Source organism: Thamnophis sirtalis, unplaced genomic scaffold (genome assembly GCF_051295495.1).
Source record: "Thamnophis sirtalis isolate CommonGarterSnake01/CBP01778 unplaced genomic scaffold, rThaSir2_p1.2 scaffold_2, whole genome shotgun sequence".
NCBI lineage: Eukaryota > Metazoa > Chordata > Lepidosauria > Squamata > Natricidae > Thamnophis > Thamnophis sirtalis.
Genome location: NW_028261382.1, coordinates 38,556,309 through 38,569,978, shown reverse-complemented (window position 1 = coordinate 38,569,978; position 13,670 = coordinate 38,556,309). Strand labels below are relative to the sequence as shown.

The following is a 13,670-nucleotide window of genomic DNA, read 5'->3' as shown; positions in this document are numbered from 1 at the left end:
TGGTCACTAATCTGCGCTTTCTTTTTAAGCACCAGCTGGACTTTTGGAGTCCTCGGTGACCTCTGAGTGTGGTGGTTTTCTTGCAGATGTTTCATGACCCAACTAGGTAACATCATCTGTGCTAGAAGAGTAAGACAAAGAGTGAACTACATTCCCTTCTGTCACTGAGGATGCTGGTTAGTTGGAGTCATGAAATGTCTGCAAGAAAATCCCCAAGGTCAGGAGGGAATCCACCATTCAACCCTGAGCTGCAAATGTTCTCTCTTCCTATTGGTAAGACAGACTTTACCAAGCAGGTACCCTCTGAAGGGGGTTGAGATGATGACTTCAGGAGTCCAGAGGCAAGTGGGGGAAACGGCTGTAACCCTAAAGCCTCTGGGTAATACCCATCTGGAAAAGGCTGGGCTAATTGGCAAGGAGAACAAATCAAATCTTCCCATTTATCAGAGCTGTTAAAGGTGGCAAATCTGATGCTGCATCCTTGGGTTTGAGTTACTCAGAAGCATCTTCTTGTGTTGGCATACAATCCCTCCCTCCCTCCCGCCTTCTGTCCATCCATGTCATCTCTCCATTCATTCAACAGTTTTTCCTTCCTTCTTCCCTTGCCTCCCTCCCCCTACCTAGGTCTCTTTGCTGTCTGTCTGTCTATGTCATCCATCCATCCATCCATCCATCTCTGCATCCTCAGAAAATTCAAGGCAGATTTCCCGAGTTTATATTCCCATAACAACAACCCAGTGAGGTAGGCTGGGCTGACACTCAGCAGCCGGTGCAAAGTCCTGGCCAAGCCAAGAAAATCCAATATTTATAGAGAGAACGGCAGCCTTTTGACCAAGAATCTTCCGCTAAGAGGCGAAATGGCTTCGGGCCAGACTCTCAGCAGAGAAATTGGAGGGAGAGGAAAAAACGAAGTTTCTCTGGCTCAAGATTTACAACTCCTGCCAAAATTTTCAGGGTCAGCATAAAACAAAAGACTAATGGATTCCCTCCCCTTCCCCCCCCCCCCCAGTGGGAGTACAAAGAGGAAGATTTATAGTCTTATCATCAGCAGCAGCTTAGCAGATACACCTTGTACAAACTCTCTCACAGGCCCCGATTTAGAAAAAGATCTCTCTGGAGGGAGCGGAGCATTTCACTTCCAGCTCTTACCGCAATTCTGACACCGGAGCATCGGATGGTTTCATTGACTTACAACCATTCGCTTAGTGACCGTTCGGAGTTACAACGGCACTGAAAACAACGGACAGATGAGAGTCCCTTTTCACACTTACAACCAATGCAGGCATCCCCCGGGACCAAAATTCAGGCGCTTGGCAACTGACCCCATTTACGACGGTCGCAGTGTCGCCTGGGGGTGGGTCGGGTCTCATGATCTCCCCTTTGGCGAGCCAAGTCAACGCGTGACTCACTTAACAAACTGCAGTGATTCACTTCACAAAGTGGCAAGAAAAGTTGTGAAATGGGGCAAAATCTCAGGCGACAAACCTTCAGTTAGCTACGTTGGGCAAATCTAGCCAGACCTACGAAGGCCGACTTCGCCCAAGATAGCTGGCTAAGACTTGTTAAATTCCTAGAAACTGTATACACACACAATCCCACCCTGGGCCACTTGTGTAGGACAAGAAGCAATGGGTGGAAGAGCATTAAAGATTCAACCTAGAACTAAAAAGAAATTTCTCACGGTGAGAACGATTAGTCAGTGGAACGGCTGGCCACTGGAAATTGTGGGCACTCCATCAATGGGGGCTTTTTAAAAATAAATGTCCAGCTAGTCTTTGAGAGACCAAGAGAAAATGGTTAGAGGGGAAAGAAGGGAAATAAGGTACATATTATTAGTATGTTAAAGGGAATTGTACTAATATTATTAATGCTGGATAGTTAATTAAGACGTAAGGGAATTATATCAACATTATCAATTATGAATAATACATTAAGTTAAATGTTATGTATGTAAAAAATGGATTTTGATGATGTTTGTGGCTTAGAGCAGAACAGAAAAAACAGATGAAAGGTGAAATGGCAATTTGGTTTAACTTTGAAGATAATTTAAATTAAGAGAGGAGGATGAAATGTTAAAAGAGTGGGATGGGGAATTGGAGAAACATATTTAGCAATGGAGTTGATGTTATTGCAAGAGATTAGAAATTAAGGCGATTAGTGAGATTGTTTATGTACGAAGAAGAAAATAGGTTTAAGATAAAAAAATATGGAAAGAGGCTGAAACTGATATGTCTGAAATTGGAAATAGAATAGATATGATGTAAAATTAGGGCATCTGTGGGAAACCTGACATTATGCATATGAGAGGATGTAAAAGAAAAGATCCGGACTTTGTTCATAAAATATGTAAAAATTTGTAAGAAAAAATAAAAACCTTGAAACAAAAATAACTGTCCAGCTTCTCCAAGGCAAAATGTCCAGCTATCAGCAAAGTTTTGCTCCGCTAAGCAACACTGGTGTGTTCTTGGCTTGCCTAATAACTGCTCAGGAGAGATTCAAGGACATTTGAGTGGGAAAAAGCTATTTGTTATGGCTGGAAAACTGGATAAAACACAACTGTGGAAAGCCAACACATATATATACACACACACACAAACACAGAAACATTATAAACAAAGGCTGCAGCCAAAAAGTCAACATTAACAATGAATGAACTCGATCCACTCCCAATATCTTTGCTTTAGGGGATTCGGCAAAGAATCTCTTTCAACGGAATTAAAACTCCTACTTATTCATTGTCCGGCTTGAAGAGTCTCTCCTTTATTTGACAAAGGCCGAAGTTACCTACCCCACTGCTGCAGAGACTGTTGGGGGAGACCCACTGCTTTTCATCTCTCGGACGTTGACCACCTGAGGGACGTTCTTCAGAGTCGATTCGGTCAGGGAGGGGTTCACCGCTGTCGAGTAAGAATGAAGAGCAAGATAATTTAGAATGGAACGGAGTGGAACGGAACAGGACGGAATAAGGAATAAAGTCGAGTGGAGTAGAATAGAGAATAGGGGGTAGAGTACAGTAGAATAGAATAGTGAATAGTGAGTATACTAGAGAATATGGAATGAATAGAATAGAATAAGGAGTAGAGTAGAATAGGGAATAGAATGGAATAAATAGAATTTAAAATTAGAGTGAACAGAATAATAGAATTCAGCATTAGAATGAATGCAATGGAAGAGAACAGAATAGAAAAAGAAGGCAGAATAGAATACCTGGATTCTGGTTCGCCACCTGTCTCCTCAAGGCAGCTTCTGCAGCAGCCTGGGGGGCTGGCAGAGTGACGGAAGGAATGGGGGCTCGATGCTTCACCGTCTTCGTTGCTAACATTGTGTTCTCTGCCCCGGGGAGGATGGGTTTAGGGGTAGACACTAGGAGAGAGGAGCGGGGTGGGGGGGGGGGGAGAGGGAGAGAGACGGAGGACATTTGCTGAGGTAATCTCAAAAGTCAAAAGGGATGAATTTCCTTGCCAACGTTAATTAAGATCCCTAGGAGGGATTTCTGCTTCCTCAAGGCGGCAGAGCCACGGTCCTTTAAGATCACAGTTCCCTCTTCAGCTGGATCCAGGCCACCATTATTCAGCGTCTGTTTTATGACTGCAATTCTACCCTCCCAAATGGAACGTTAAGCGTTCCTCAGAGGCCGATGACGCTAATTATTCTAATATATGAACCGGAGGAACGGCTGTCACGGCTCAGGATAATTTGTCTCTGCCGTTCCAGAAAAGGGTTTGAAAACCACGCCATGAAAGGTCTTTCTGGGATGAAATACAGGTAGCCTCACTTACGATGACAACGGAGGCCCAAATTTTGGTCCTTAAAAGAGACATTTCTTAAGGGAGTTCTGCTACATTTTACTAACTTTTATTCTAATTTTAATGCAAGTTTCTAACAGCAAACAACTCAACCGAGGAAAAACCCCACATACACAGAGATAAAAAGCAACTACAATATAAATGGACAGCAAACCCCATTCCTTACTGGCAGTGATGATGTTACCAAGCTGGGTCATGAAATGTCTGCAAGAAACCAAGCCAGCTCAGAGCGCACCAAGGACTCCACAGTCCTCCTTTCATTCGTTTTTTGCAGGTCTTGTTGAGGCCCGCAGAGCTGGCAGCAGAGTCGGAGGTTGGGGAGGAAGATGGGCCAGTCCTGGGGGGTTTAGGAAAGCTCAGACAAGGGAGGCAGAGAGGGAGCCAGACAGCAGCAAGGCAGAGGAACAGCTGGAGCCTGTTCCCAGTGTGCGCATGCACAGAGCTGCCAGAAGATAACTAAGAAAGCATGGCCGACTTGGGAGTAAAGCCACACCTTGGAGGCGATTGGCCCCTCCCAGAGGAAACAAAGGAGGAGCGGAGGGGGAGGGGGCTTTTGCAGGAAAGAATTTGTTCTTTTGAGTGGAAAGTTCTGTTTGTGACTGTAAGAGGCTCTGGGCCAAGCGTTTGCCCTGCGGTTGGAAACTAGTTATCTGGCAGCTCTCCAAGCGAGATAAGGTTCGTGTGGATAAACATTCCTTTGAAAAGACTGTTTTACTAAGCCTTGCGGACTGTGAATGAAAGGAATTCACAGTTGTGTAAATAAAAGGGGTTTTGCAGGGACCCAGACTCACTTTCTTGCTTGTTCAGGAAGCCTAAGTCAGAACAGATCTTAACCTCTAATCTCCCCCGCGGAAAGCTCTCTAAATGCCGCAATCGACTCACTCAAAGTGCCCATTGTGACGTGGGGTTTGCCAAGATGCAGGGGCTGCGACAACAGGGCGGGTTGGATTGAAGGTGTCCGGACGACTGGGGCGTGGCGAGGTGCTGGGACTGGTACCACCACCTCCACTTCCTCCTGATCCACCCCTTCCGTCTCCTCGTTCTCCAAGGACTGGGCGACTGAAGAGGCAGAGCTGATCTCGTCCAGGTCTTCATCGTATCTCAGAGACAGGAAAGCTGACTGGGACAGAGTGGCTGCAAAAAAAGAACAGAGGGGAGGGGAGGGAGGGAGAATTATTAATAGAGGTACAACCACAATTAAGCCTCCAAATTTCTCGAGAAGTGAAACCAATTTTCACCCCAGTCTATGATCTTTCCGGGCAGCGTTGTTAAGCGAGCCCCTGCAGTTGTTAAGTGAGTGACAGGGTGGTGAAGTGAATCTGGCTTCCCCATCGACTTGGCTTGCCGGAAGGTCGCAAAAAGGGGTGACCTGATCCCAGGAACCCTTTTCCCTTTTCCTCCCTGCTCTGTCTTCCTATCTGCTTCTGTATTTTTGTATTTTATTCTATAATCTAATTGGGAAAAAAAAAAAAAAAAGCATGGTTCCAGGAAACCACCCATAAGCACATGCCAGTTGCCCCGTGTCCGAATTTCGATCACGTGATCCCGGGGATGCTGCAACGGTCCGCAAGTGTGAAAAACGGTCCCCTCAAGTCACTTTTTTCCAGCGCCATTTAGTTCATGAGTACAAAATATTTGTACCCAGATGAGTGTTTAATGGATTGTTTATATTAAAATATATTTTTTTAAAAAAAAAAAGAGGCAAGAACTACACTGATCATCAAGAAAAATCCGGCTGCTAAAGGGGAGTGGATGAAAAGAAAAGTCACTTGTTTTTGCCCTGAAAGGGAAAACATTTTCGGGGATGCCGATCTGTTTACCTGGTGCGGTCGAGCGGACAGGGGGCAGTTTTCTCTTAGACAAGAAATTCCTCAGCTGAGACTGCTTCACAACGGACAACTTAGCTGTGAGAACCAGGGAACAAAAGAACAGAGTTTTATGGCTCTTCTTCGGTTCGTCATTCAGTGTGACTTCAAACAGGTCAATAAATGAACTGTCGTAAGTGGAGGACTACGATCGAAGGTTTGTTTATTTACTTTCCAAATTGATATCTTTTTAGAAACCACTGTGTGGGGGACTAGATGCTATGAAGAGACAGCTTGGTGTCGCTGGTTAAAGCGCCAGGTGAAAAAACCGGGAGGCTGTGAGTTCCAGTCCTGCCTTAGGCACACAAGGCCAGCCAATGACCTTCATTCAGGCCTTCCATCCTTCCTAGGGGGTAAAATGAGGACCCAGGCTGTTGGGGGCAAGAGGCGATGCCAACTCTTTTTTACAGGCTGACGCTGTAAAATGCTCAGAGAGGGCTGGAAAGCACTGGAAAGCGGTATACAAGGCTTAAGTGCTACTGCTAGAGAGCCAGCCGTTTTCTCTCAGCCGTAGGAAGGCGGAAATGGCACATTGCTTCGGTGGAACCCGGTCAAGGAAACAGCAGGGACTAGTTACCAGCTGAGGGAGATGATGCTTTGGTGGAAGATTCCAGCGTGGCTTTCGTTAAGGCGTTGCTCAGATTCTCCAGCTCGCTCTCCAAGCTGTCACAAAAGGGGGGGAAAAAATTTTTTCAAAACAGTCTTTCAAAGGAATATTTAGGACCACAGACCTTATCTATCGTGGAAGGCTGCCCTGTAAATATTTTCCCAACTGAGGTGCTGTGCAAGGAAAGGCTGGGCACAGAGTCTCTGAGATTCACGGACAGATCTTCACACTCCTGAAACGAATCTAATGACCGAATGAGCGAATTGTTTCCTGCAAAAGCCCCCTCCCCTTTCGCTCCTCTTTTGTTTCCTCTGGGGAGGGGCCATTCACCTGTGGCTCAACCCTGATTTCTCAGCTGTTCTTTTCTTCTGGCAGCTCTGGGCATGCGCACACTGGGAACAGGCTCCAGCTGTTCCTCTGCCTCATGGCTGTCTAGCTCCGAAGGCAGCTGAGATCTGCCGGACGGCCTTGGCCCCATCTCTGCCTCTGACGCAGAGCCCTCCCCAGCCTCCAGGACTGGCCCAAGTTCCTCCCCAACCTCCTAACTGTCCGAATCTGCTGCCAGCTCCACTGGGGGGCCACAACAGAAGGCTTTATCTCATCAAAATGATGTCTCATGCAAATCCAGAAAGATCACTTCCTTCCAACATTTTTCGAACAGGTCAAGAGAAGCAGGAAATATTGTTTTTTCTGGAGAATTCCTCCAGCAGCCCTCACCTCTGGATGCTGGTGTGAGAAGAGCCTTGAGCGGACGTGTTCCACGGAGTGACGTGGTTGTACAAACGGAGCTCATACAAGCTGTCGACCAACTTCTTCAGCCTCTTCCTCTGCTGGTTGATGATCTCCCGGTTGTTCGTGAGGGCGTTGAAGAGAGTCTCTCGCTCAGGGACAGCTAAACGCCTACGTCGGAAAAGCAGGGAGGGGGAACGAGGTCAGGCATCGAGAGGAGGAAGAAAGGCTGGGAACGCAGCTGTGCTTGCAACGCATTAAAATTCAGAAGTACTTCACGAGGAACGTTTTGCACTGTTCCGTACACCACAGAATCCCCAATGCTACTCGGAGGTGGATTCACAGGCGGCTGCTACGTAGAAGCTGGGTTGACAAAATCAGAAACGAAAAGAGGTGATAAGCCGCCTGGGAAAGCCGAGGGAAATCACCAAAGCCATGAAAAAGCGAAAGTTGGAATATTTCGGATATGCGACACTTGGAAAAATACCACATCCTTCACTTGATCCCCCAGGGAAAGAGGGAAGGCAAACCGAAGGTTCGGAGAAAACCCAGCAACACTTTTTTGTGAGGCTGTTGACGAAAATAGGATTGCCAACGTCCGGATAGGGCAGGAGGAGGAGGAGGAGGAGGAGGAGGAGAAGGAGAAGGAGGAGAAGGAGGAGAAGGAGGAGAAGAAAAAGGAGGAGAAGAAGGAGGAGAATGCCCTACTAGGCCCAAAAACCTCGGTTTGGGTAACCTGGAACTGCGCCCCTTGTGCTCAGACTTAGGTATGGCATACAAAATTGTACATAGTCATCATGTTTTACCTGTAAATTATTTTTCCATGTTTTAATCGCAATAATATCCATGCAAACAACCTCTTCAAACTCAATGTGAACCCTTCTAAACTTAACTGTAAAAAAACACGATTTCTGTAAGAGAGCTGTCAAAGCAACCGGTATCTGAAGCCCTCCGAAGCTAAATCGGCAAAAGCAAGGGAAGCCGCGCTTGGGGCTTAAAAAGCCCGCAGGAAATCTTAAGGGGGGGGGGACGGGGGGGGGGGACCAAAGATTTTTCATTTCCCCGCCTGAAGCCGCCCTCACTTCTGCTTCTTCTGCTGTTCCAGGTGCCGATCCCACTCCAAATCCAGAACGTCGTTCACGTCTTGGACAGCAAACTTCACGTACTGATGCAAGCGACGGATTTCCTGCCCGGGAGAAAGTTTCCACCTTCAGCTCAAAACGTCCACGGGGGAACGGGGGTGGGGGGTTATGCCAAGCTACCCGAGGGGAAGGTTGGGCCCTCAGCTCTCTGGGATGGCTGGGCCTGGCCTCTCCGGGAGGCGCTCATCTGGATGCACTGGAGCCAACAGTCCATCTGGATCTGAACCCTGGTGGTGCATTTCTTTGGGTCTCCTCTCCCCTTTTCCTTCCTTCTTTCCCTCTCTCCTCTCTTCCTTTTTCTCTCTCCTCTCTCCCTTTTCCTCTTCTCTGCCTTCCTCTTCCTCACCCTTCCCTTCCTCTCCTCCTTCTCCTTCCTCCTCCTCCTCCTCTGCTCTCCTCCTCCCTTCCCAGCTCAATCCTTGGCGCTCTCCCACACTGCAAGATGAACTCCTCCTCCTCCACCACACAGGGCTACGGTTAGCAACTAGTTTTTGACGCTGGATCCCACTTCCTGAACCTCAGCCAGCTTCCCTCAACAGTCCAGCGGGCAGATGACGACCCCCGCAGAAGAAGAGGACTTCTCCTGGTCCGCTTGGGGAGCTTCCTGAAGGCACCCTGGACCCGAGAGAGGCTCTCTGCTCCTACCTGAAGCTGCCCTTCGCTCTTGGGGTCCAAGGGCTTCTTGTAAAGCAGGTGCAAGTACTCTGAGTTGTGAGCTTGCTCGTCCTTCTCCTGGGCTTCCTCCACCCCTGCAAAGCCTTCCAACAGGTTGGTCTTCAGGAGGCTGATGTCTCCATGAAGGGACTGCGAGAGGCAGGTGGGAGAAAGAGACACAGACAGGCAATTCGTTACAGGTTGTCCTAGTCTTACGACCATATATTTAGTGACCAGGGGCTGGTGAGTTCTAGTTCCGCCTTGGCCATGAAAGCCGGCTTGGTGACTTTGGCCCAGTCCCTTCTCTCAGTCCAACCCCACCTCACAGGGTGGTTGTTGTGCGGGGAAAATAGGAGGAAGCTGTGTTGTGTTGTATAAGTTCTCTGCCTTGAATTATTTGTACAAATAGTAAAGGCAGGATACCAATATTAAAATAGAATACATTAAAAATAATAAAGGAAAAATAAATAAATAATCTGCTCTTGGTTTTATTAATTATTTTAGATTATTAATTAATTGCAGGATTTGGATTTGGCTAGTCCAGAGAGGAGGAGGAGGAGGAGGATCAGGGGGGACATGACAGCAGCATCTCAGGGGCTGACACAGAGAGGAGGAGGGGGGGGGGGCAAGCTATTCTCCAAACCACCTGAGGGAAGGACAAGAAGCAACAGGTGGGAAAAGTAACCAAGGAGAGAGGAGCAACCTGGAATTAAGGAGAAACTTTCCACCAGAGGTTGCAGGGGCTCCATCCCTGGAGGCTTTCAAGAAGAGACTGGACAGCCAATTGTCTCAGATGGTAAAGGGCCTCCTGCTTGAGCAAGGGGTTGGACTAGAAGACCTCCGAGACCCCTTCCAGCTCTATTCCAATTGTTTTCCCCAAATCTGTGCCGCTTTTGGCACCCGGCAACTCCACCGCCTCCTCCCCCTCCTCCTCACCTCTGTGGTCTCTTTGATTTCCAGCAGGAAAGTGTGCAGGTCGGTGGCCTCCATGCGTAGCTGCTTCTTCTCCTCCTCACTGCCCACCTGGAACGAGGCCTTGGCCGTCCGAGCCTTCAGTTCCTCCAACTCTTTCTGGAAATGGGCCATCTGCGGAATCAAGCCAGGCCCCAGGGGGGGAGGGGGGAAAGGGGGGGGAGAAAGGGGGGGGGAGATATTGGAGAATAAATAGTTCCAGAGAATGACAAGAGGGAGGTGAAAAGAGACGCTCAACAGGACTTTTCCCGGAGTAACACGTTAAAAATCTGCTTTCCTACTCCATTGAATTCCTCCTCCTCCTCCTCGCTTGCGCAGGTTGAGCTGTGCGTGTGTCCTTGCCGTTGCTTGCAGGGCTTGTTGTGGGGCATGACCCCCTAGGGTTGGGGACCGGTGCCTTATAAATCCAGGGGTTGCCAACCTTTCGGACTTCAGGGACCACTGAATTCATAATTTTAAATCCCACGGACCACCAATATGATCTGCCTAATGACCGGCTGGGTGGGCGTGGCTAGGTGGTCATGTGACTGGGTGGGTGTGGCGAACTCGATGTCACTCATGTTGAGGGGCGCCTCGCCAGCCTTTACTCACCCCTCCCCACTGGGCTCCTTAGGGCCCCAACAGGAAGCAGCTGCTGGAGCTAAGCAGCCCCCGGGAGAAAGAGTTGGCAAAACAGCTCAGTTCAAATTGGATCTGGCCGAGAAGGAGGCTCAGCAGAAGCACCTCACTGAGGACTAGGAGCATGGGCTTTCCAAGCAGAGGGAAGACCTGCGGGAGTGCAAGGCCAGGTGCCTGGAGGTTCAGAGGGCAGAGATGCTCAGCCAGTTCCAGGCCGTGATGCCGTCCCACTGGAACGAGGCTCTCCGGCTTTTCCCTCCCAAAGCCCCCCACCAGGAGGCTGAAGGAGACCCCAAGTCGGAATTTCTGCCCCCCCCCTCCGACCCCCCCAAAAAGACCCCGAAGGGGGAGACTCTCTGCAGCCACACAAGCGTCCATTGCACGTATCCGTCCCAGGGGCCGGAGTTGGAGGACCCCGGATTTAGTCCAATATAAAAAATGCAGATAGTTTTTCTGCGGACCACCAGTTGGTGACGGCTGCAATAAAGTGTATGACTTGCCAGTTGAGGCGTTCCCCCCCCCCTCTCTCTGCACCTGATGACCTGCAACTCTTCACGGCAGGTAATGAGGAAACAGCGACAGCCAGCACAAACCTTGCATGCAAAACTATCTTCCTAACAGCCTCTGACGGAAACGTCAGGGAGAATCCGCAGGTGCAAAGGTGATTTACCTCTTCTCTTATCCCGACGATGACAGGATCCGTCTCTTTCCACTGGCAGGGCTGCTTCTCCACCCCAACACCGGAAGGCGGCTGCTGCTGCCGACCCTGGAAGGTGCAACGTGAAATCAGCCATCGGACAAAGAATCAAGAGGAACGAACGGCTGAAGAGAGGAAGGCAGCTGAGGCGCATCCGATTTTCGGAACGGTGTCCTTCCATTTAGAGCCCGTGCAGAGATAATGACCGACACTTGTCCCACCTTCAAGGGGTGTGATAGTGCGTGGGAAAGGCCTTGAGGGGTGGAAGGAATGCTATCTAGGGAACGATCAGCTAAGAGACATAGGCATAGCCCAGAGCTGCCTAATGGGTAGAGAAAGAGGCTCAGAAGAGACACCCTCCCTAGCTTCTCAGGCTGTGAAAGGGACAGTGGGGGAGGTTTGTACTTTCAGAGCGGCAAGATTCTCTTAGTGTAGCTTTACAGAAAAGCCAGATAAGGGACGGCATAGCCCAGAGCTGCATCAGGGAAAGAGGCTCAGAAAGTAACGTATGCGGAATGCATAAGATATACTCATGTTATACTTTAGTTTTGTATGGTGGGCCAGGATGGTTGCACCATGTCCAACTTTTATTTTTAACAATAAAGTATTTTAAAAAAAGAAAAAGAAAAGAAAACCCTCAACGGGTTGAGGGAAGAAATTGTAGGCACGTTGTTGGCCCTGATGCCGGCTGGGAAAGGCAATGAAAGCCACACGAATTTAACATCCTTCCACGGCCAAAATAAAGACGGGCGCATCGGCTGTCAGTCCGGCAGTGCCGTAAATACCCACAGGTGTTGCCTTGCACTGGCATCCACCCTCTCTTCCTACATAGAAATTTGGGTTATTAATTTGCAATACAGAACAGCTCAATTCACAGAAAAGCGATCGAATTCCTTCTTACCTGCGAAGGGCTCAATTTTGCAGCCACTGGTGATATCTTGGCCGCTTTCTGAAGGCCCGAAGCTGCGGGAGCGCTTTGTGGTAGACGCGCTGCTGGAAGCAAGAACACCAAAAGAGGGGGGGACAAACACACTTGCACGACTGCTGCTAACGGTCGGTTACGACTTAAAAGCCCTAAAAGATCAAACGAGGGGAACGCCCATTCCGAGAAGAGCAAAATTAGGGTGGCCAGCTGAACAGCTGCCATGACGTCCGTCCGTCATTCCGGGCTCAATTACTGTCATATATCGAGGACCGACTGCACCAGTGGGTCGCTTGAGAGGAACAGAGCAGGGGGGGGGGACACAGGGAACGTCCCCCCCCCGGCAACAGCTTGGCACTCAAAGGCCCCAACCACCACAGGGAAGGGAGGGGAGGGGAGGGAAAGACCGAACCGTACTTGCTGAAGTCACTGGGGTAGAAGCCTTGATGGGGGCAGGAGGAGGCGTGGCCAGGCCTAGGGCTCCTGCAGGGGTAGATTTTGCAGCCGGGGGAAAGAGGAAGGGCACTTGGCTGGCGTTGACGGAAGGGGCAGCAGACTCGGCGGCGGCAGCGAACCTGAAGAGGAAAAACTCAAAATGAAACACCGCCTAGAATTCCTCAGTTAGGAGGACAGACCGGTCCGTCCCTCGGCATTTATCAACCTGGCTGGCTTATAAAACGAAGAGGTGCTAGGAACCAAGCGTGGGGCATCTTCAGACTAGGGCCTGGGTCTTGGCATAGTCGGAGGTGGAGCCAAGCGGGGACGCAGCCTAGAATCATTACGTTCCCACAACTGATCCAAAGCCAACCCGTCTCAAAGTGCCAATTAAAGTGGTTAGTGGACTGGGTTCTTTTTATTTTTTTTTTTTATTTTTAAAATATTTTGATTATTTACATATAAGTATATTGAACACGGTGTGACTGTCCTGGCATGTCATCCGCCGTGAAAACCAAAGTGAAAGATAAAAAAACATTGCAGCTCTCCCAGCCAGCTAAGGTCTGTGACCGTGAACCCCCCTCGAAAGACTTTGCGGGAGGTGAAGGAGGGAGCAGAATCCAGAGCCAACAAACAAGAGGGACTTTTGCCGGGAGAAGGACTTGGCTTCAGGCTCTTGGGGAGCCTCCACCAGAGCAGACAAAAACAAAGAGCAGACGTACTTTTCGTTGAGGTTGACCTTGACGGAGGATACCGCTGGCGCAAAGCTGGGCTTAGTTGCCGTGGGAGGAACGGGTCCGTCGACACGGCTCTTGAAGCTCACCGACCCAAAGGAGAAAGATGGAGCGGAAACCGGGACGAGGCCAGACGGGACGATGGGAGTTTGCGGTGCTTTCGGGGCGGTGGGAGAAGGGAACTCGGAGGCCTTGCTGGTGCTGGGCCCAGGAGCCGCTGCTGGGGCCTCCGATGGGAACGGATAAGGCAGAGAAGGACTGGGAGCCGGGCCAGGGGCCTTGAGCGGGGGGCTTGTAAAAGAGAAGGGGGTGGCCCCACTGCTCGGGACTAAGGGGGGACCTGGGGCTGGAGGGGCTGGGGGAGCGTCGCTCTTGGGAGCAGCCGAAGGAGCCGTGGCGCCTGGGAAAGAGAGATTGGCCATTAACACAAGGAATACGAGGAGAGCTCGGCTAAGTGAGTCCAGCGACTGTGCCTGATTTTGCAACTTA

General features: G+C 49.7%; 1 protein-coding gene across 1 annotated transcript in view; it reads right to left on the bottom strand.

Moving 5' to 3' along the window:
* Positions 1–13,670, bottom strand: part of NUP214 (nucleoporin 214) — a 42,520-nt gene that overhangs the window by 19,205 nt on the left and 9,645 nt on the right. Inside the window, 13 exon segments of the mRNA XM_087704968.1 lie at positions 2,789–2,897; positions 3,208–3,363; positions 4,689–4,940; positions 5,627–5,710; positions 6,249–6,334; positions 6,996–7,178; positions 8,090–8,193; positions 8,795–8,953; positions 9,740–9,889; positions 11,064–11,159; positions 11,992–12,083; positions 12,430–12,587; positions 13,170–13,581. Of these exon segments, the coding sequence (XP_087561094.1) occupies positions 2,789–2,897; positions 3,208–3,363; positions 4,689–4,940; positions 5,627–5,710; positions 6,249–6,334; positions 6,996–7,178; positions 8,090–8,193; positions 8,795–8,953; positions 9,740–9,889; positions 11,064–11,159; positions 11,992–12,083; positions 12,430–12,587; positions 13,170–13,581 (2,041 nt within the window).